General features: G+C 41.7%; 1 protein-coding gene across 4 annotated transcripts in view; it reads left to right on the forward strand.

Annotated features, from left to right (window-relative positions):
• Nucleotides 1-454: 454 nt before the first annotated feature.
• The window catches only part of DENND1A (DENN domain containing 1A), a 543,444-nt gene continuing 524,127 nt past the window's right edge, over nucleotides 455-19,771 (forward strand). For all 4 annotated transcript variants that reach the window (XM_060100633.1, XM_060100635.1, XM_060100634.1 and 1 more), the window contains exon 1: nucleotides 455-558. In XM_060100633.1, the coding sequence (XP_059956616.1) occupies nucleotides 542-558 (17 nt within the window). In that variant the 5' untranslated portion in view covers nucleotides 455-541. The remainder of the gene's footprint in view (nucleotides 559-19,771) is intronic.

Here is a 19,771-nt window from a genome sequence, read left to right on the forward strand (position 1 = left end):
CGCCAGAGCCACTGGGTGGGAGGACTCCACAGGAGAGGAATGGGTAAAGGTTTCTTCAGGTGAGCTTGGGGATCTCTGTGGGATGAAGATCTTTTCAGAGGGGTTGTAGGTGTTGGTTTCTATAGGAGAACAGTGGGAAGGGAGGTCTTTAGGGGCCTGCACCCGGAAAGCACCACGCACCGAGCTCCGGGAGTCCACCGCCCTCACGCGGCACTGCCTCCCGCGAGCGGACTACACTTCCCGGCAGCCCCCACGGGCGGCGGCGGTGCGGGCGGGAGGGGGCGGCGGTGTGAGAGGCGGAGGGGGCGGCGCGCGCCGGGCACGCGCGCCGGCGACCATGGCGTTCGCCGGGCTGAAGCGAGTGCATTAACCCCGGGAGGCGGCGGCGGCGGCGGGGAGCGAGCCTCGAGCGGGCGGGCCCCAGCCTGAGGGAAGGGAGGAAGGGGCGGGGAGAACGCCGGAGGGAGGCCGGTCGGCCGCGGGCGGGCGGGCAGCGCAGCGCCGAGCGGGGCCCGCGGGTCCATGAGGAGGCCCGGGGACCATGGGCTCCAGGATCAAGTGAGTGCGGCCGGGCCGGGCGGAGCCGGGCCGGGCGAGGGGCGGCGAGGCCGGGCAAGGGCTGCAGGGCAAGGGCTGCAGGCCTCGGGCCGCGCGGGGGACTTGTTGCCGGGGCCCAAGGGGCTCCCCGCGTGCCGGCGTCACGCGGGGAGGGGGACGGTTGCCATGACGATCCAGGGAGGCGCGGGGGCGGGGTGCGCGCGGGGTGGAAGGGCGCTGGTGGTCAGTTGTCCCCTCCTCACCTGAGGGCGGGAACAGCTGAGATTACAAGGTGGCTCCCTCCCCGGGGTTACAGAGAGCCTCTGAAAACGGTCACACAACTGTTGGGGGGAGGGCGAGAAATCTCTAGAAGCAACTCCCCAAATGGGTGTTTGGGGTGCCCCTGAGAGTCGGGCAGGTCCTGGCTGCTTGAGGCCTGCGGGCCCCCATAAAAGTCGCGTGAGATTTTCAGAGGGAGGGGCCACTCAAGGACTGAAGGTCTGGATGGCCCGGGGAGGAAGGCCCTTTTCTCTCTGCTCCTGTTTCCCCCTTCTATCTTTGCAAGTCTCCCCACAGCGAGGGCCAAAGGCTGTGAGGGAAGATACCTCTGTGCTGTAACCGAGCACCTGATCTTGATAATCGTTGGAAAGGTTTTGTAATTCAATCTGGCAAATTCCCTCACTCATTCATTCATCTGGACTCCCTGGTGAGGGGTTAGTTTTCCCGGGAAAATGTTGATACATCTGACTTGGGAACCCATTGAAACATTGTTGCCCTCTTTCTAGACCTAGAAGTTGACTTTGGAAAGTGCAACTTTTATGCAGTCCCATTTGGGTGTGTTGGTTTGAACTCTATCTCCCCTCCCAGCCAGGTCCTCTTTTGGCCTCTCCCTTCCTCAGTTCCAGAACATGAGATGCCTTATCTCTAATCACTAACAAATGTTCACTTTTTCTCTATGAGTAATAGAATTGTTTAACGGCACTTAAAAACCCTGTTAGCAGCACAGGCTTTTCCTTAAAACAGCTTTCATAGGATACTTTAAACCCGCTTACAAGAAAGTCTGAGACATGTGTTTACTTCAGCATTTTGAGAATTATGCTAGGGAAGTTTGAAAGGGGAAGGGCCTTATGGGTGAAATCTAATAATTATTCAAGCATTGCATCTCTTGTCCCTTCGATGTCCATGCAGTGTTAACTTTGCCCAGCCTTGTAGACCCCTGACCGGCTTAGGCCCTCCATTCACAAAATGTATTTTAAACAGGCTGCAGCAGCCGGGAGACTAGAAAAGTTTGCTTATGATAATGAAAATGGAAGAGTTGGATGAGTACACTGTTAATTCTTGATTTTTGTGGAAATGAGGGGGAAAAGAAGCAAGCATGCTCCAAATAAGAGCTTAAGAAGCTTGGGAGGTAAAAAGATGTAGTGTGTGAAGCATTGGGATTAAAGAGGCACTCCAAGTTTAGCTCCTGCTTCCAAGTAAGAGTTGGAAACTTGGGATTTCAATAGCACTTAGAAACACTTCACAAAAGCCACCATAGAGTTGCAGAGTATACTTGTGAGGATGCTTACCTTTCTTGTTACAGAGACGTTCAGAAACTTGCCAGATATGAGGCAAGTCAGTGTCAGAATCAGCATGAAAATCCAAGTGGAAGTTCAGATGACTAGGCATCAGGTCTCTGTCTTGCACGTTGCAGGTTGACAAATACGTACCTTAAGAGTGTTTTGTGGAGCCCATCTGTTTATCTGAGCGCTTGGGCAAGAGAACTTATACTAATGCATGAAATTCTGTTAAGCAAATTAGTATAAAGAATAGCCTTCTTGATCTTGAAACTAGACTGCTCGGTGATAAAAACTTAGACATGGGAATTATGTTAGCTTGTGGTGAGGCTGAAAGAGTATGAAGAGAGAAATTATGAGAAGTAGTTGTGATTTATGGTGACTGTTGACTATGTAGCTTCTGCCTGCAGGTAGGAATGAGGATGGACAGGTGGTGAGGAAGCCATCTTCTTCGGCGCTGCCTTAATTTTGGGGGGAAACAGGGCTTTGATTACTACTGACCGTCTGTTCCATCCTGACAGGAAAGAACAGACTGAGCTCAAGGTGTTCACCCGGCTGAGGTGTAGTCTAAGTGTGCAGGCTCTATTGTGTAGGACAGTCTTGGGGGTGGGGGAGGAGAGCATGGGGTGCCCCTCTGAGCAGGAGAGCGCTCTGGCCGCCTGTGCTTTCTCTCCTCATCTCTGATATTGTGTGGTCCAGTCAGGCTAACAATGTGGAATCAGATTTGGATTCCTATTCCGGTTCTTTTGTCTGCTGACTCGGAAACTTTGTACAAAATACCTCTTTCTGCCTCAGTTGCTCTGAGGGTAAAATGGGGAAGACTATATGTTGCAGGGTCATTATGTGCAATAAACACAGTATCAACATGACTGCTGGGCCCATATTAAAAAGTCGGTAATTGTTAGTTTCTTTTACACCTTCTCTATCAAAAGTCTAAGAAAACTTCTATATTTTATACCAGAAATGTTAGAGAACTGTGAGTTTCAGGTAATGGAGAAAAAGGTTTCGATGATCCAGGAATTAGACTGAACATGCAGAGCAGGACTCAACATTCTCTCATTAAAACATAAAAACTGATTAAAAACAATTCTCTGTGTAATTGTGAAGCTGGTGTCATGTGATCAGTAGTAAAGCAGGTGAGTTGCTAGGCACAGGTGTTGAGGTTCAGTGCTTGTTCAGACTTTCCTTTTAAGCTAAGGCTGGTTGAACACAATCTCTGTGTCAGGCATGGTGGTAGTGCTTTATGTGAACCATTTTATCAAATCCTCACAACTGTCCAATGATGTAGCTACTGTTAGCTACATTTTTCAAATGAGAGAATGGGGGTTTATAGGCCTTAGATCAGATGCCATCCTGAGGAATCCTACCCTGATGACAGTGCCCTGCCCCCACCCCTCCTCAGCCTAAGCCAGGTGTCCTTCATCCATGCCCCCTTATCCCCAACCTAGGGCAGTGTCCTTCATCTGTGCCCCCTCTTCCCCCACCTAGGCCAGGTGTCCTTCATCTGTGGACCCCCGCTCCCCCAGCATAGGCCAGGTGTCCTTCATCTGTGGACACCCCCCAGCACAGGCCAGGTGTCCTTCATCTGTGGACCCCCCAGCATAGGCCAGGTGTCCTTCATCTGTGGACCCCCCCCAGCATAGGCCAGGTGTCCTTCATATGTGCACCCTCTCCCGCCACCTAGGCCAGGTGTCCTTCATCCGTTTCTGTGGCTCCCTGTGTTTATCACTGTTGTAGCACTAAATCCAGTTCCTTGTGTGTCTCCTATACTAAGCCCGACATAAACTTCTTGAGAGCAGGGACTGTCTTATTTGTCTTTTGAGTTCCCTGTGTCAAACCCAGTACCTGACACATAATGTTGTTTAGGAGGAGTTTATGGAATGCTTTTAAGAAAGAAAAAAATGAATGAAAGAAAAATGAATTAAGTTCCTAACTAAAGGCTCTGGGTTGAATGTACATAGAGCTAAAAGATAACAGTTTGCTATTTGAACTCTTGAGGAGGAAGAGTGTTTAAGTGTTAAGTTTTTAAGCCAAATTGCCCAGGTCTAGGCAGCAGTTCCTTATTTTTTCTGAAGAGTATTTTGTTCATGTTCATTTTAATAAAGGGAACTTGTTTTGCCTCAGACCAAACATCTACTTGACAAAGGAAAGATAAGGTCACCAGTATGCAGGTAGCACTCTGGAAAGCTCCTAAACCTTAAACCTGAACAGACATTTATTTATCTAGAGAGATAAAAGGAGCAATGGTAACTGCCAGTCTTCAACAGGTATGTTTAAATCTTATTTAGTGTTTGAGTGATCCCAGTGGACTGGAATGTGGTTAATATGAAGCAATTTAACTGATAATGTAGACACACAGCAGGAAACTGTGGCAGTTTAATATTGCTTGTGGTGACATCCTAGAAGTTGTTTCCAGGCGCCAAGGGCAGGAAGTGGATTGTAAGTAATTGAAGGAAGTATTCTAAGTGAGTTTGAAGAAACCTGACATTTATGGACTTGGAGAGAAGCATACTCAAAATTTGAAGGCATACAGACAGGACAGGGCAGCTGATTTGATTTTGTGGTGGTGTTTATTCTGCATTTATTCTGCCTGTATACCTGTCTTCAGTACTATGTTATGTGCCCGGTAGTATGCTAAGTACTAGGGACACAAAAATGAAAAGATTTTCCTTTCAGGCTCTCCAAAGTAGTAGTGAGACAGGAGTGTAAAACAAAACCAACTCCCTCCAAGTCCCCTCCCCACCAGGAAACCTGAGTGTCGGACAGTAAGATCATTGCTATAGTGGAGATGGAGCCCGTGATGAATAGGTGAGTAAGTGAACGAGAGACTGTCTCCTAAGGAGGGCTTCCAAGGAAAGAATGCTTCCTCAAGATGATGTTTCAGTTGAGACAGGAGAGATGAGTAAGGGCGTGAAAGGGGTAAGAATGGTGGCAGAGGGAGTAGAAGCCATGGTGATGGCGGTGACGGTGGTGGTGGCTGTGGTGGTCGTCGTCTCAGTAGGGGGTGCAGTAGGTGTGAAGCCGGGACACGTTAGGGAACTGAAAACGTTAATTACCACCTAATGCACACTAAAATGCCAGGAATTGTTAGACATTGGGACTTAGTGGGAATCATATTTATTCCTATTTTCATGGAGTTTACAATCTGGTGGACCTGACAGATTAAAAAAAATCAGTTCACGTGAAAAAAAAATCAGTTCACGTAAAGCTACGTGGATGTGCTATAAACACAAGATGCTGAGAGAGGATGGTGGGAGCGGCTGTCCTATTTTAGATGAGAGTAGTGAGGGAGGGCTTACTGTGGAGATGACATTTGAGCTGAGACTTAAAGGATGAGAAGTCATTAGCCATGTAAAGAAACGCACAAGACTTCACTCCAGGCAGAGTGGAGCACATACCGAGGCCTCGAGGCAAGAAAACCCTAGACGGATTCCAGAAACTGATAGTGGGTTTGGGTGGTGACTGATGGCAGGGGGGCTGGGGTGAGGTCAGAGAGAGACTGGGGCCCTGAGCAGGGCCTCGTAGGCTGTGGTAATCTGCAAGCAACTTTATTAAATAAACTATAGTATAACACTTATTCTCTTACAGTATATAATGGTTATATATATATTAAATGGTTTTCAGTATACTCCAAATACCACCATCCAAATCCAGAACATTTTCATCACTCCAGAAAGAAACCCCCTACCCATTAGTGGTCACTCCCCATTCCCCCCAAACCCTCTCAGCCCTAGGCAAGCACTAACCTACTTATTGTTGCTATAGATTTGTCAATTCTGGGCATTTCATATAAATGGAATCATATAAAATATAATCCTTTGTCTTTCCCTAAACATAATGGTTCCCAAGTTTATTCATGATATAGCATATATGAGCATTTCATTACTTTTTATCATTGAATAATATTTCATTGTATGGTTAAACCACATTTTATTCATCCATCAGTTGTTAGGTATTTGGGTTGTTTCCACTTTTTCACTGTTAGGAATAATGTTGATGTGAACATTTTGTTTGGACATATGTTTTCATTTCTCTTGGGTATATACCTAGGAGTGGAATTGCTAGATCATATGGTAACCCTTTTTAAGGAACTGTTAAACTGTTTTCCAAAGCAATTGCACCACTCTGTGTAAAGATATCTCATTGTGGTTATGATTTGGCCCACATGAGTCGTGTAGAAACCGAAAGATCAGAGTAGACAGAGATAGGCTCTCAGAAGAGGGTGAAACTGGAACTGAAAGAAAAGTGAGATTTGGAGAAGGGAGGAGGGATTTCTGGAGGAAGAACAGCGGTTTTATGATTTGGAAATGGGGATAAGCCCATCGTTGTTTTCTGATACAGAGAAGCAGCCTTGGCTTTTTGAGATTGCTGTGCTCCAGGCTTTGTTTGGATAGCCCGTTAAAAGATTCCATTACCAAAATGCACCACAGGCTGGCTTCTTCTTGAGGCCTGTCGTGTAGCACAACTGACATATCTTCCTTCTGTCTGGGATAAGACTAGGGAGTTGAAATGTGACTTCCTCTCCAGGGCCCTCCCCTGCCTCTTTTTCCTCTTTCCACCACGGCGCTCCCCTCCCAGTCTCCACAGAAGAGAGTACAAAGACTTGGGGTGGTGGAACAGAAGTCTTGCTGGAGACTGAGCTCCCCATTATTAGTACCCAGAGGCAGTCCCTTGAATTTTCATGACTTTTCTGGAAAATGTTTTGCTGCAACTCCATCGTTCTAATCTGAGTCATTGCAGTCAACTTGGAGGGGTTTGCACAGCAGATAGGAAGGTTGAAACAGGGAAGAGAAAAACCTGGAGTATTGCTGTAGGAAAACATGTTTTTATTCAGGCTGTTAAATCTGTGTGTAAGTTCCTGGCTGGAATTCTTGCGGGTTGCAAAAGGTTCAGCCTTTTACCTGGCCCTAGGGGGAACTAATCTCTGGATTTGAAACATACTTTTTGCTTAAAAGGATTTTGTTCTAAAATGGAAAGATAAACAAGGAAGTAAACCAAAGGAAACAAAGCAAAGTTGGTCTCCTCTACTTGAATTGAAATCCATACCCATTCTTTCTAAGTATTTCTAAGTATGGACTTGAAAAGGAGCCAAATAAAGGCAGTAACAAAATATATGCTCAAAATATATGAGTTCTTATAGAAAAGGTAGGTTACATCCCAAAAGTGTATTTGTAATTTGGTTATGGCAGTTAGAATGCATTTTTGGGATTTCCTTGGTGGTCCAGTGGTTAAGACTCCATGCTTCTAACGCAGGGGGCACAGTTTCGATCCCTGGTTGGGGAACTAAGACCGCACATGCGGCATGGTGCAGCCAAAACCAAAACAAAACAAACAAAAAAAAGTATTTTTCTCTTAGAGATACTGTTATGTATTTCAGGCATAAGGACATTCCAGATGAAAGGAACTGTGTGTGTAAAAGAGGGAGATTACAGGTATAGCTGAAATACAGAATATGTGGAAAAAGAGTATAGGTGATGAAGTTGAAAAAGCAGGTTTGTGTTACTGGGACCTCATGCCATTGAAGGATTGAGTTGGGAATGTAGTATGATCAGACTTAGGTTTTTGGAAGATTACTCTGGCAGCAGTAGTTTAGAATAGTGATATCTCTGGGTTGTGCAGCATATGATCCATGGGGGTGTGAAAAAAATATATTAGAACCTATATTTGTTTCTATATCAATCTTCAAAATTTGTTTTTGTGTTTTCTAATAATATACTATAGATGAGTGTAGTAAGACATTCTTATAATTTATGAATAAAAATACATATATCAAATGTATGCTCAAATTTTTTTACTGATAGGGAGGAATGCATGGAAAAAAATTGGAGACCACTGGTTTATGGAAGTGTTATAGTTTATACTGCAGAAGATCAAGGTCCAAAGTGAGGTTTTAGTTTTCAAAAGAAAAAGGATGACTTTGAGAGAGATTTTAGGGAGAATTGACAAGACCTGGTGACAAATTATATGTAAGAGGTGAGAGAAAAATCGAAGATGACTTGCCAAGGTTAGCAAAGTTATATTATAAATGAGTGTTTGGAAGGTGAGGACTGGTTATATAATGTGTTTGCTTTTCTGAGGAAAAGTGAAAAGTTACAATTGGGAGAAGGCATTTTAGTCTGGTGAGAAAGGAAGAAATCTTTAAGGGCGCGGTAGTGAGTGTGTGTGCTTGGTTAGATGAGTAAGATTTCAAGTGGGCTGGCCAAGTTGCTGAGGGGAAATTTGTCCATGTTAGATTTAGGAAGAGAAAAAATAAACTTCTGAACTCACTTTAGTCACAGGAAAGGTTTCAGGGATGTTGCATTGATCTCGCCTAGACTGTATGAATAAATAGGAGGAAGGAAACCAATCTAGAGAAAAGATGCTGTTTGACTTCAAGCAAACAGTTCTTGTACTCCAGGGCGTGGGAGGAGCGAGGGGGATGTGGGCCTCGGGGACGCTAGGGTTTGAGTCCCCACAAACTCGCACGATCCCCATCTGAGTTCTAAGTTTCTGAGCCTCAGTTTTTTAATTTATCAAAGGAAGTGAATAAATTCACCTCTAGTGTTGTTGTGAGGATTAAAAGTAACCTTATGTCTAGCCCTCAGCAGAAAAATGACCGTTTAGTAAATGGCAGCTGTCATTAATATTGTTTGGAGTGGATGGGACACTCTTGTCTGAAGAACCTAGAGTTAAAAAAAAATGTCAAAAGAAAGCAAGTGTTCCTTTTTATAGTTGTTGTTGTTTTTTTTTTAAAAGACAAAGTATTTGCTTTTCCTCTGTGAGTATGTTAGGATCATGTGTTGTATATTTTACTGAATTTATTGGAAGGTTTGTGATCCTGGTATGTGCAAAGCACTATTCCTCTTACTGGTTGGGAGAAAAGAAGCTTAAAGTCTACTAAGAGAGATAAGATGAGCATGTAAATAATTAAAATGATAATAGCATTTAAGAATATTTTATGCCTCCTCTTTCACCAATAACTAAAAATTTTATTCAGTTTTAGAAAAGATTTACCCCATTTATATTTATCTGTTTAGCTGGTATCAGTGTTCACATCTTGTCTTTTTAATATAACTTCATTCCTTTTTTTCTGAGTGCTAAAATTATTTAAATTTTTTATTTTGGAAACATTTAAACATTATAATAGGAGAGAGAATAGTATAATGAGCCCCCAAATGCCCACCACTCAGTTTCAGCACTTACTAATTTATGGCTTTCTTAGTTCCGTTTATAGATAACTGACCATAACGCTCCTCTGCCTCCTAGTGCTAGATTATTTTGAAGTAAAGTATGTCTGGTTATCTCTTTTTGATCCATTAATTTATTAGGGGCTATAAAATGGTGATATTTTATTTCCATCATTTCTTCTTGATATTAGCTAGAATACTTCTATAAAGAAAAACTTCTGCATATCAATTATTTGGTTACCCCAAGGTGCAGTTCATATAGGAAAGGCAGAATAAATATTTGATTCAGTTTATTCATTTTTCAGACTGAGTTAGTTTCCTAGCATTTTCCCAAGGTGACTGATTCTTTTCTATCACTTGAAATGCATAGATTTAAACTTGTTTGCTATATTTCACTCTACTGTAGTTATCCTCATTGATGTTACTTTGCCCTATCTTTGTCTAGCGGAAGCTTCTTTAAGTTAATTTCTAGAGTCCTTTTGACAGAATCTCAGTAGTTTTTAGTAGCTCCCTTGCCTTTTGGTATGATGAGATGTTGCAGACTCATCTTGCATGTTTCCTGCTTCAGACCTGTTTTCTGCTGTTCCTCTAAGGAGTCTTGCTTCCTTTTGGTGGGAAATGGTGTTAGAGATTAGAGTCTGGGTTTTAGAACTTTTTTTTTTTTTTTTTGCTACTAGGTTATTTCTAGGCTTCTCCAGGGGTCAGAACTAGGAAGCGAGCGAGAGAGAGAGAGAGAGAGTGTGTGTGTGTGTGTGTGTGTGTGTTTAAGGTAACTACATCACATGTTCACATTGGTATTTACAATTCAAGACCATAGCATTTTAATTTAACCTCATTATTCTTACATCTGAATCTCTTACCACTCATGTCGAAAGTCCTGATTTCCAGTGACACCAAGAGAAGTACTCTTTCTGCTTTATCCCACAATATCCAAAAACGCAACAGCAATACCAACATTACCACCAATAATATGTACTGAAAACAGGTTTTTGGGTTTTTTTTTCTATTTGGCGATTCTTTTTTTTTTTTTTTTTGCGGTACGCGGGCCTCTCACTGTTGTGGCCTCTTCCATTGAGGAGCACAGGCTCCGGATGCGCAGGCCCAGCAGCCATAGCTCACGGGCCCAGCCGCTCCACGGCATGTGGGATCTTCCCGGACTGGGGCACGAACCCGTGTCCCCTGCATCGGCAGGCGGACTCTCAACCACTGCGCCACCAGGGAAGCCCGGCGGTTCTTTTTGTCCTTAGAGTATATCACATTAGGAATATATAGTAGTTACTGTTTTAAAACCACTAGAAATAGTTTCTCTGTGGTTGTGTCACCAACTCAATTCATAGTGTTTTTTTTTCCTCTTTCAATCTTTTGGGATTGCTTTTTAAAAATTTTGTTTTATAATTATATTAAAAACTTCTATGGTTTCAAAGCCAAATCTACAAAAAAAGGTATATTCAGAAAAGTCTAACTTCTATCCTTCCCACACCACCCTGTTCCTTCCCTCTTCTGTAGGTAGCTAGTTTAAAAATTTTTTTTTCATTTTTAATTTCATTAGAAAAAAGGTAAACACGTAAGTATATTCACACTTCCCCTCACCAACCTTTCAGAGAAATGATAACATTCTGTGTGCACTTTTCTGTCCTTTACTTTTCTCATTTTATACCCTCTAAAGAGATCACTTGTAGTAGTACATATAGGTCATCCTTATTCTCTGTAGCGATAGCATAGTACTCCATTGGATGGATGGTCCATGGGTTATTCAACCAGTCTCATGCTGGTGGTCATTTAGGTTGCTTCCAGTGTTATATGATGCTATAATGAATAGTCTTGTGTATGTGCCTTTTTTGTATTTATACCATTATACCATTGGGATAGATTTTTAGAAGTGGGATTGCTGGGTCATAGAGTAAATTTATATGTAATTTCACTTTAGTAAAATTGTAAAATAGTAAAGTAAAATTTTACTTTAGTGAAAAGTGTCAGATTCTCCTCCACACAGGTTGAGCCAGTTCATATTCCCATATATGATAGTGCCTTGTTGCCTTACAGCTTCACCAACAGAATGTGTTTGTCAAACGTTAAAAATTATTTTAGTCAAAGCTATAAATGCACGTGTTAACAAATCAAATAGTTGTAAGAGCTCATGATGAAGAGCAGTAATTCTCTACCCTACCCCACACTCCTTCAGGAACAGCCTCTACTAACTGATTTTATTTTCAATTCTTCTGGTGGTTAACCCATAACCCTTAGATACATCTCTGTCTCTTAATTTAATTAACTTTAGACAGTATTTGTTGATACCCTGAAACAAAAGATGATGAGTACCTTTATAATACTCCTCTCTTTCCTCTTCCACTGTTTTCTTTTTGAATTTTATTTTATTTATTTTTTTATACAGCAGGTTCTTATTAGTTATCCATTTTATACATATTAGTGTATACATGTCAATCCCAATCTTCCAATTCATCCCACCACCTCCACCACCACCACCACCACCCCACCACTTTCCCCCCTTGGTGTCCATATGCTTGTTCTCTACATCTGTGTCTCTATTTCTGCCCTGCAAACCAGTTCATCTGTACCATTTTTCTAGGTTCCACATATATGCCCTAATATACGATATTTGTTTTTCTCTTTCTGACTCACTTCACTATATGACGGTCTCTAGATCCATCCACTTCTCTACAAATGACTCAATTTTGTTCCTTTTTATGGCTGAGTAATATTCCATTGTATATATGTACCACATCTTCTTTACCCATTCATCTGTCGACGGGCATTTAGGTTGCTTCCATGACCTGGCTATTGTAAATAGTGCTGCAATGAACATTGGGGTGCATGTGTCTTTTTGAATTATGGTTTTCTCTGGATATATGCCCAGTAGCGGAATTGCTGGGTCATATGGTAATTCTGATTTTAGTTTTTTTAAGGAACCTCCATACTGTTCTCCATAGTGGCTGTATCAATTTACATTCCCACCAACAATGCAAGAGGGTTCCCTTTTCTCCACACCCTCTCCAGTATTTGTTGTTTGTAGATTTTCTGATGATGCCCATCCTAACTAGTGTGAAGTGATACCTCACTGTAGTTTTTTTTTTTTTGCTGTACGTGGGCCTCTCACTGTTGTGGCCTCTCCTGTTGCGGAGCACAGGCTCCGGACACGTGGGCTCAGCGGCCATGGCTCATGGGCCCAACCGCTCTGCGGCATGTGGGATCCTCCCAGACCGGGGCACAAACCCGTGTCCCCTGCATCGACAGGTGGACTCTCAACCACTGCGCCACCAGGGAAGCCCCCTCACTGTAGTTTTGATTTGCATTTCTGTAATAATTAGTAATGTTGAGCAGCTTTTCATGTGCTTCTTGGCCATCTGTATGTCTTCTTTGGAGAAATGTCTGTTTAGGCCTTCTGCCCATTTTTTGATTGGGTTTTTTTTTTATAGTATTGATCTGCATGAGCTGTTTATATATTTTGGAGATTAATCGTTTGTCCATTGATTGATTTGCAAATATTTTCTCCCATTCTGAGGGTTGTCTTTTCGTCTTGTTTATGGTCTCCTCTGCTGTGCAAAAGCTTTGAAGTTTCATTAGGTCCCATTTGTTTATTTTTGTTTTTATTTCCATTACTCTAAGAGGTGGATCAAAAAAGATCTTGCTGTGATTTATGTCAGAGTGTTCTTCCTATGTTTTCCTCTAAGAGTTTTATAGTGTCCGGTCTTACATCCATTTTTTTTTTCTTTTCTTTTTTTTTGCGGTACGCGGGCCTCCCACTGTTGTGGCCTCTCCCGTTGCAGAGCACAGGCTCTGGACGCGTAGGCTCAGGGCCATGGCTCACGGGCCCAGCTGCTCCGCGGCATGTGGGATCTTCCCGGACCGGGGCATGAACCTGTGTCCCCTGCCTCGGCAGGTGGACTCTCAACCACTGCGCCACCAGGGAAGCCCTCTAATCCATTTTGAGTTTATTTTTGTGTATGGTGTTAGGGAGTGTTCTAATTTCATTCTTTTACATGTAGCTGTCCAGTTTTCCCAGTACCAGTTATTGAAGAGGCTGTCTTTTCTCCATTGTATATCCTTGCCTCCTTTGTCATAGATTAGTTGACCATAGGTGCGTTGGTTTATCTCTGGGCTTTCTATCTTGTTCCATTGATCTATATTGCTGTTTCTGTGCCAGTACCATACTGTCTTGATTACTCTAGCTTTGTAGTATAGTCTGAAGTCAGGGAGTCTGATTCCTCCAGTTCTGTTTTTTTCCCTCAAGACTGCTTTGGCTATTCGGGGTCTTTTGTGTCTCCATACAAATTTTAAGATTTTTTTGTTCTAGTTCCGTAAAAAATGCCATTGGTAATTTGATAGGGATTGCATTGAATGTGTAGATTGCTTTGGGTAGTATAGTCATTTTCACAACATTGATTCTTCCAATCCAAGAACATGGTACATCTCTCCATCTGTTGATATCATCTTTAATTTCTTTCATCAGTGTCTTATCGTTTTCTGCATACAGGTCTTTTGTCTGCCTAGGTAGGTTTATTCCTAGATATTTTATTCTTTTTGTTGCAATGGTAAATGGGAGTGTTTCCTTAATTTCTCTTTCAGATTTTTCATCATTAGTGTAGAGGAATGCAAGAGATTTCTGTGCATTAATTTTGTATCCTGAAACTTTACTAAATTCATTGATTAGCTCTAGTAGTTTTCCGGTAGCATCTTTAGGATTCTCTATGTATAGTATCATGTCATCTGCAAACAGTGACAGTTTTACTTCTTCTTTTCCAATTTGTATTCCTTTTATTTCTTTTTCTTCTCTGATTGCCATGGCTAGGACTTCCAAAACTATGTTGAATAATAGTGGTGAGAGTGGACATCCTTGTTGTGTTCCTGATCTTAGAGGAAATGCTTTCAGTTTTTCACCATTGAGAATGACATTTGCTGTGGGTTTGTCATATACGGCCTTTATAATGTTGAGGTAGGTTCCCTCTATGCCCACTTTCTGCAGAGTTTTTATCATAAATGGGTGTTGAATTTTGTCAAAAGCTTTTTCTGCATCTATTGAGGTGGTCATATGGTTTTTAGTCTTCAATTTGTTAATATGGTGTATCATATTGATTGATTTACGTATATTGAAGAATCCTTGCATCTCTGGGATAAATCCCACTTGATCATGGTGTTTGATCCTTTGAATGTATTGTTGGATTCTATTTGCTAATATTTTGTTGAGGATTTTTGTGTCTAGATTCATCGTGATATTGGTCTGTAATTTTCTTTTTTTGTAGTATCTTTGTCTGGTTTTGGTGTTAGGGTGATGGTGGCCTCATAGAATGAGTTTGGGAGTGTTCCTTCCTCTGCAATGTTTTGCAAGAGTTTGAGAAGGATGGGTGTTAGCTCTTCTCTAAATGTTTGATAGAATTCACCTGTGAAGCCATCTGGTCCTGGACTTTTGTTTTTTGGAAGATTTTTAATCACAGTTTCAGTTTAATTGTTTGTGATTGGTGTGTTCATATTTTTTATTTTTTCCTGGTTCAGTCTTGGAAGGTTACACTTTTCTAAGAATTTGTCCATTTCTTCCAGGTTGTCCATTTTATTGGCATAGAGTTGCTTGTAGTAGTCTCTTAGGATGCTTTGTATTTCTGCGGTGTCTGTTGTAACTTCTCCTTTTTCATTTTGAAATTGATTTGAGTCCTCTCCCTCTTTTTCTTTATGAGTCTGGCTAATGGTTTATCAATTTTGCTTATCTTCTCAAAGAACCAGCTTTTAGTTTTATTGATCTTTGCTATTGTTTTCTTTGTTTCTATTTCATTTATTTCTGCTCTGATCTTTTTGATTTCTTTCCTTCTGCTAACTTTGGGTTTTGTTTGTTCTTCTTTCTCTAGTTCATTTAGGTGTAAGTTTAGATTGTTTATTTGAGATTTTTCTTGTTTCTTGAGGTAGGTTTGTATAGCTATAAACTTCCCTCTTAGAACTGCTTTTGCCACATCCCATAGGTTTTAGATCGTCGTGTTTTCATTGTCATTTGTCTTTAGGTATTTTTTGATTTCCTCTTTGATTTCTTCAGTGATCTCTTGGTTATTTAGTAACGTATTGTTTAGCCTCCATGTGTTTGTGTTTTTTACATTTTTCTCCCTGTAATTCATTTCTAATATCATAGCGTTGTGGTCAGAAAAGATGCTTGATACGATTCCAGTTTTCTTAAATTTACTGTGGCTTGATTTGTGACCGAAGATGTGATCTATCCTGGGGAATGTTCCATGCACACTTGAGAAGAAAGTGTAATCTGCTGTTTCTGGATGGAATGTCCTATAAATATCAATTAAATCTATCTGGTCTATTGTGTCATTTAAAGCTTCTGTTTCCTTATTTATTTTCATTTTGGATGATCTGTCCATTGGTGTAAGTGAGGTGTTAAAGTCCCCCACTATTACTGTGTTATTGTCAATTTCCTCTTTTATAGCTGTTAGCAGTTGCCTTATGTATTGAGGTGCTCCTATGTTGGGTGCATATATATTTATAATTGTTATATCTTCTTCTTGGATTGATCCCTTGATCATTATGTAGTGTCCTTCCTTGTCTCTTGTAACATTCTTTATTTTAAAGTTTGTTTTATCTGATATGAGTATTACTACTCCAGCTTTCTTTTGATTTCCATTTGCATGGAATATCTTTTTCCATCCCCTCACTTTCAGTCTGTATGTGTCCCTAGGTCTGAAGTGGGTCTCCTGCAGACAGCATATAGATGGGTCTTGTTTTTGTATCCATTTAGCAAGCCTGTGTCTTTTGGTTGGAGCATTTAATCCATTCATGTTTAAGGTAATTATCAATATGTATGTTCCTATGACCATTTTCTTAATTGTTTTGGGTTTGTTTTTGTAGGTCCTTTTCTTCTCTTGTGTTTCCCACTCAGAGAAGTTCCTTTAGCATTTGTTGTTGAGTTGGTTTGGTCATGCTGAATTCTGTGAGCTTTTGCTTGTCAGGAAAGCTTTTGATTTTTCCATCGAATCTGAATGTGATCCTTGCAGGGTAGAGTAATCTTGGTTGTATGTTCTTCCCTTTCATCACTTTAAGTATATCGTGCCACTCCGTTCTGGCTTGTAGAGGTTCTGCTGAGAAATCAGCTGTTAACCTTATGGGAGTTCCCTTGTATGTTATTTGTCGTTTTTTTCCTTGCTGCTTTCAATAATTTTTCTTTGTCTTTAATTTTTGCCAATTTGATTATTATGTGTCTCGGCGTGTTTCTCCTTGGGTTTATCCTGTATGGGACTCTCTGTGCTTCCTGGACTTGGGTGGCTATTTCCTTTCCCATGTTAGGTACGTTTTTGACTATAATCTCTTCAAGTATTTTCTCTGGTCCTTTCTCTCTCTCTTCTCCTTCTGGGACCACTATAATGTGAACGTTGTTGCATTTAATGTTGTTCCAGAGGTCTCTTAGGCTGTCTTCATTTCTTTTCATTTTTTTCTTTATTCTGTTCCGCAGCAGTGAATTCCACCATTCTGTCTTCCAGGTCACTTATCCGTTCTTCTGCCTCATTTATTCTGCTATTGATTCCTTGTAGTGTGTTTTTCATTTCAGTTATTGTTCATCTCTGTTTGTTTGTTTTTTAATTCTTCTAGGTCTTTGTTCAGCATTTCTTGCATCTTCTCGATCTTTGCCTCCATTCTTTTTCTGAGGCCCTGGATCATCTTCACTATCATTATTCTGAATTCTTTTTTTTGGAAGGTTGCCTATCTCCACTTCATTTAGTTGTTTTTCTGGTGTTTTATCTTTTTCCTTCATCTGGTACATAGCTCTCTGCCTTTTCATCTTGTCTATCTTTCTGTGAATGTGGTTTTTGTTACACAGGCCGCAGGAATGTAGTTCTTCTTGCTTCTGCTGTCTGCCCTCTCCACTGTTTTATATATTTATATTATTTCTAATTTTTATAATGGTTAAATTTTAATGTAATATACTTAATCCTCTATTTCATTAATTTTCTTGTTTTAAAGTTTTATTTTATTTATTTATTTTTGGCTGCATTGGGTCTTCGTTGCTGCGTGTGGGCTTTCTCTAGTTGCGGAGAGCCAGGGCCACTCTTCGTTGCGGTGCGCGGGCTTCTCATTGCGGTGGCTTCTCTTGTGGAACATGGGCTCTAGAGTGCAGGCTCAGTAGTTGTGGCACATGGGCTCAGTAGTTGTGGCTCACGGGCTCTAGAGCACAGGCTCAGTTGTTGTGGCCCACGGGCTTAGTTGCTCCGCAGCATGTGGGATCTTCCTGGACCAGGCCTCAGACCCTTGTCCTCCGCTTTGGCAAGCAGATTCTTGACTACTGCGCCACCAGGGAAGCCCCTCATTAACTTTCAATAGTGTCTTTGATGCCCCACTTTCTAAGGGAAGGATAGCTCTTCTACTTTCTCTTAGCTTATACTTTTACTTTTTTTTTTTTTTTTTTGGTGCGGTATGCGGGCCTCTCACTGTTGTGGCCTTTCCCATTGCGGAGCACAGGCTCTGGACGCGCAGGCTCAGAGGCCATGGCTCACGGGCCCAGCCACTCCGTGGCATGTGGGATCTTCCCGGACCGGGGCACAAACCCGTGTCCCCTGCATCGGCAGGCAGACTCTCAACCACTGCGCCACCAGGGAAGCCCTTCTTTTACTTTTATGTGGTCATTTTCATTCTGATCCATTACCAGAACCAAGTTTTCCTTTATTTATCCTTAGGTTAACTCTGAATATTGTGTTATTATGAATATTTAAATATTGTTTAATACAGGTCATGTAGGGTGCTAGAATAACATTTTCTTCCTTTTTGGTGTCTGAGCTCTGCCTTCGACTTTGGCCTTGGTGGAAGCCTTAGATCAGCAGAGGAGTGTCATTAGAAGCATGTCTCCCAAGCTTTCAGGACCTTGAGCTTGACAGAGGCCTTGATGGTCTTAGTTTTATTGGTGTGCATCTTCTTTAGAACATTCTTGTGTTTCTTGAAAAAGTTCAAGATCCTTAGGAACTTAGTTTCCTCCCCCTTAAAAGATGTCTTTATGATTAGGGTTTTTTTGATGCCATTTTGGAACTAGTTATATGTGGTGTGGTTCTTGGACTTGGCCATACGTGCACTGCTGTTTGTAGCACAGAAAGTGCTTGAGACTGGAAAAGAGTCATATCTAAATTTGGATTTTTAAAAATCGTATTCTCTCCCTCCTCCATCCCCTAGTTTTTAAATCCCTTTTTTCTCCCTTGCATTATTTGTTTCACCATATTCTTAATTTTTTCCAAACTTGGAATCATACTTGCAGTTTTATTGGGGCTTTTCTTTTTTTCCTTTTTCCTGATGATTTCTTCCTAACTTCCTGTTCTGATCTGTATAAAGTCAGCTATATTCTTGTAATTCTGGAATGTCCCTTCACCACTCTCCCATTTCATTATTTCCTAGCCCCTGTGTTATTTTAATTTGTTTGCTGGAGGACAGATTTAAGTTCTTGTAGGAGACAGTCACATCAGTGGACTTTCCTAAAGGGTGCATTTGAGTTCTTGCAAGTCTTTTCATGTCTGAAAAATGTCTCCTTTCTCACACTTGATCTATAGTTTATATGGTCATCGAGTTCTAGGTTGGAAAAATTTCCTGCAGAGCTTTGAAGGTATTTTCCCACTGTCCTTTAGCTGGCTTCCTGTGACACTGCTCTGGAAGGGAAAGGGGCACTCTGCCTTCGTATTGCCAGGTTGGGGTATATGACTAGGTTCCCTGTTAAGCCTTCCTTCACACCCAGGATGCAGAATTCCCCTTTACTGCAGGGTTGGGATGGGAGTTCTGGTTCCCAGGAGACCTCCACCGGTATCTCCCTGGCTGGGTGCAGTGGTGCCTTGTTGCTGTTCCCTCCATGGCCTCATTTACTGCCACATGAGAGTGGCAGGCTCTCCACAGCCTGCACTGAAACCACATTGAGAGAGTCTTCGTTACTGTGAAGTGGGGATAATGAAAGCCTGGGCTGCCTACCCTACTTGGCTTCCTCTAACACCAACCTGGCAGGGGGTGGGTGGATGGGATACAGTACAGCCTGGCAAGGGTAGAAATCTAAGTTCCCTCCCTGCTCGTCCTTTGCTGACTTGAGTGGGGTGAGACCACACAGGTTTCTCTGTGGTGTTTGGCTGTGTTGTTTGGTGCTTATTTTCTGAAAGTTGTCTGACTTGTTAGGCTGCCCCTTTTCAGGTTATTTAGTTAGAGCTGACTTTTGTTGGAGCTCTTTTTGGTCTTCATCGATTGGTGTTTCAGGTTGCCAGATGCTGTAGTCATGAATGGATGTTCAGTTTTATCAAATGCTTTTTCTACATCTATTGAGATGATCGTATGATTTCTCTCTTTGTTAATATAGTGAATTACATTTATTTTCAAATGTTTAACTTCGCATTGCCGTGATAAACCCATTTGGTCACGATATCCTTTTTATACATATTGCTGGATTCAGTTAACTAATATTTTATTTTTTTGTTTGCATCTGTAGTCATAGGATATTTTGGCTATAATTTTTCTTTTTTGTAATGTTCTTGTTAGATTTTGGTATCAAGGTCA

Source organism: Mesoplodon densirostris, chromosome 6 (genome assembly GCF_025265405.1).
Source record: "Mesoplodon densirostris isolate mMesDen1 chromosome 6, mMesDen1 primary haplotype, whole genome shotgun sequence".
Lineage (NCBI taxonomy): Eukaryota > Metazoa > Chordata > Mammalia > Artiodactyla > Ziphiidae > Mesoplodon > Mesoplodon densirostris.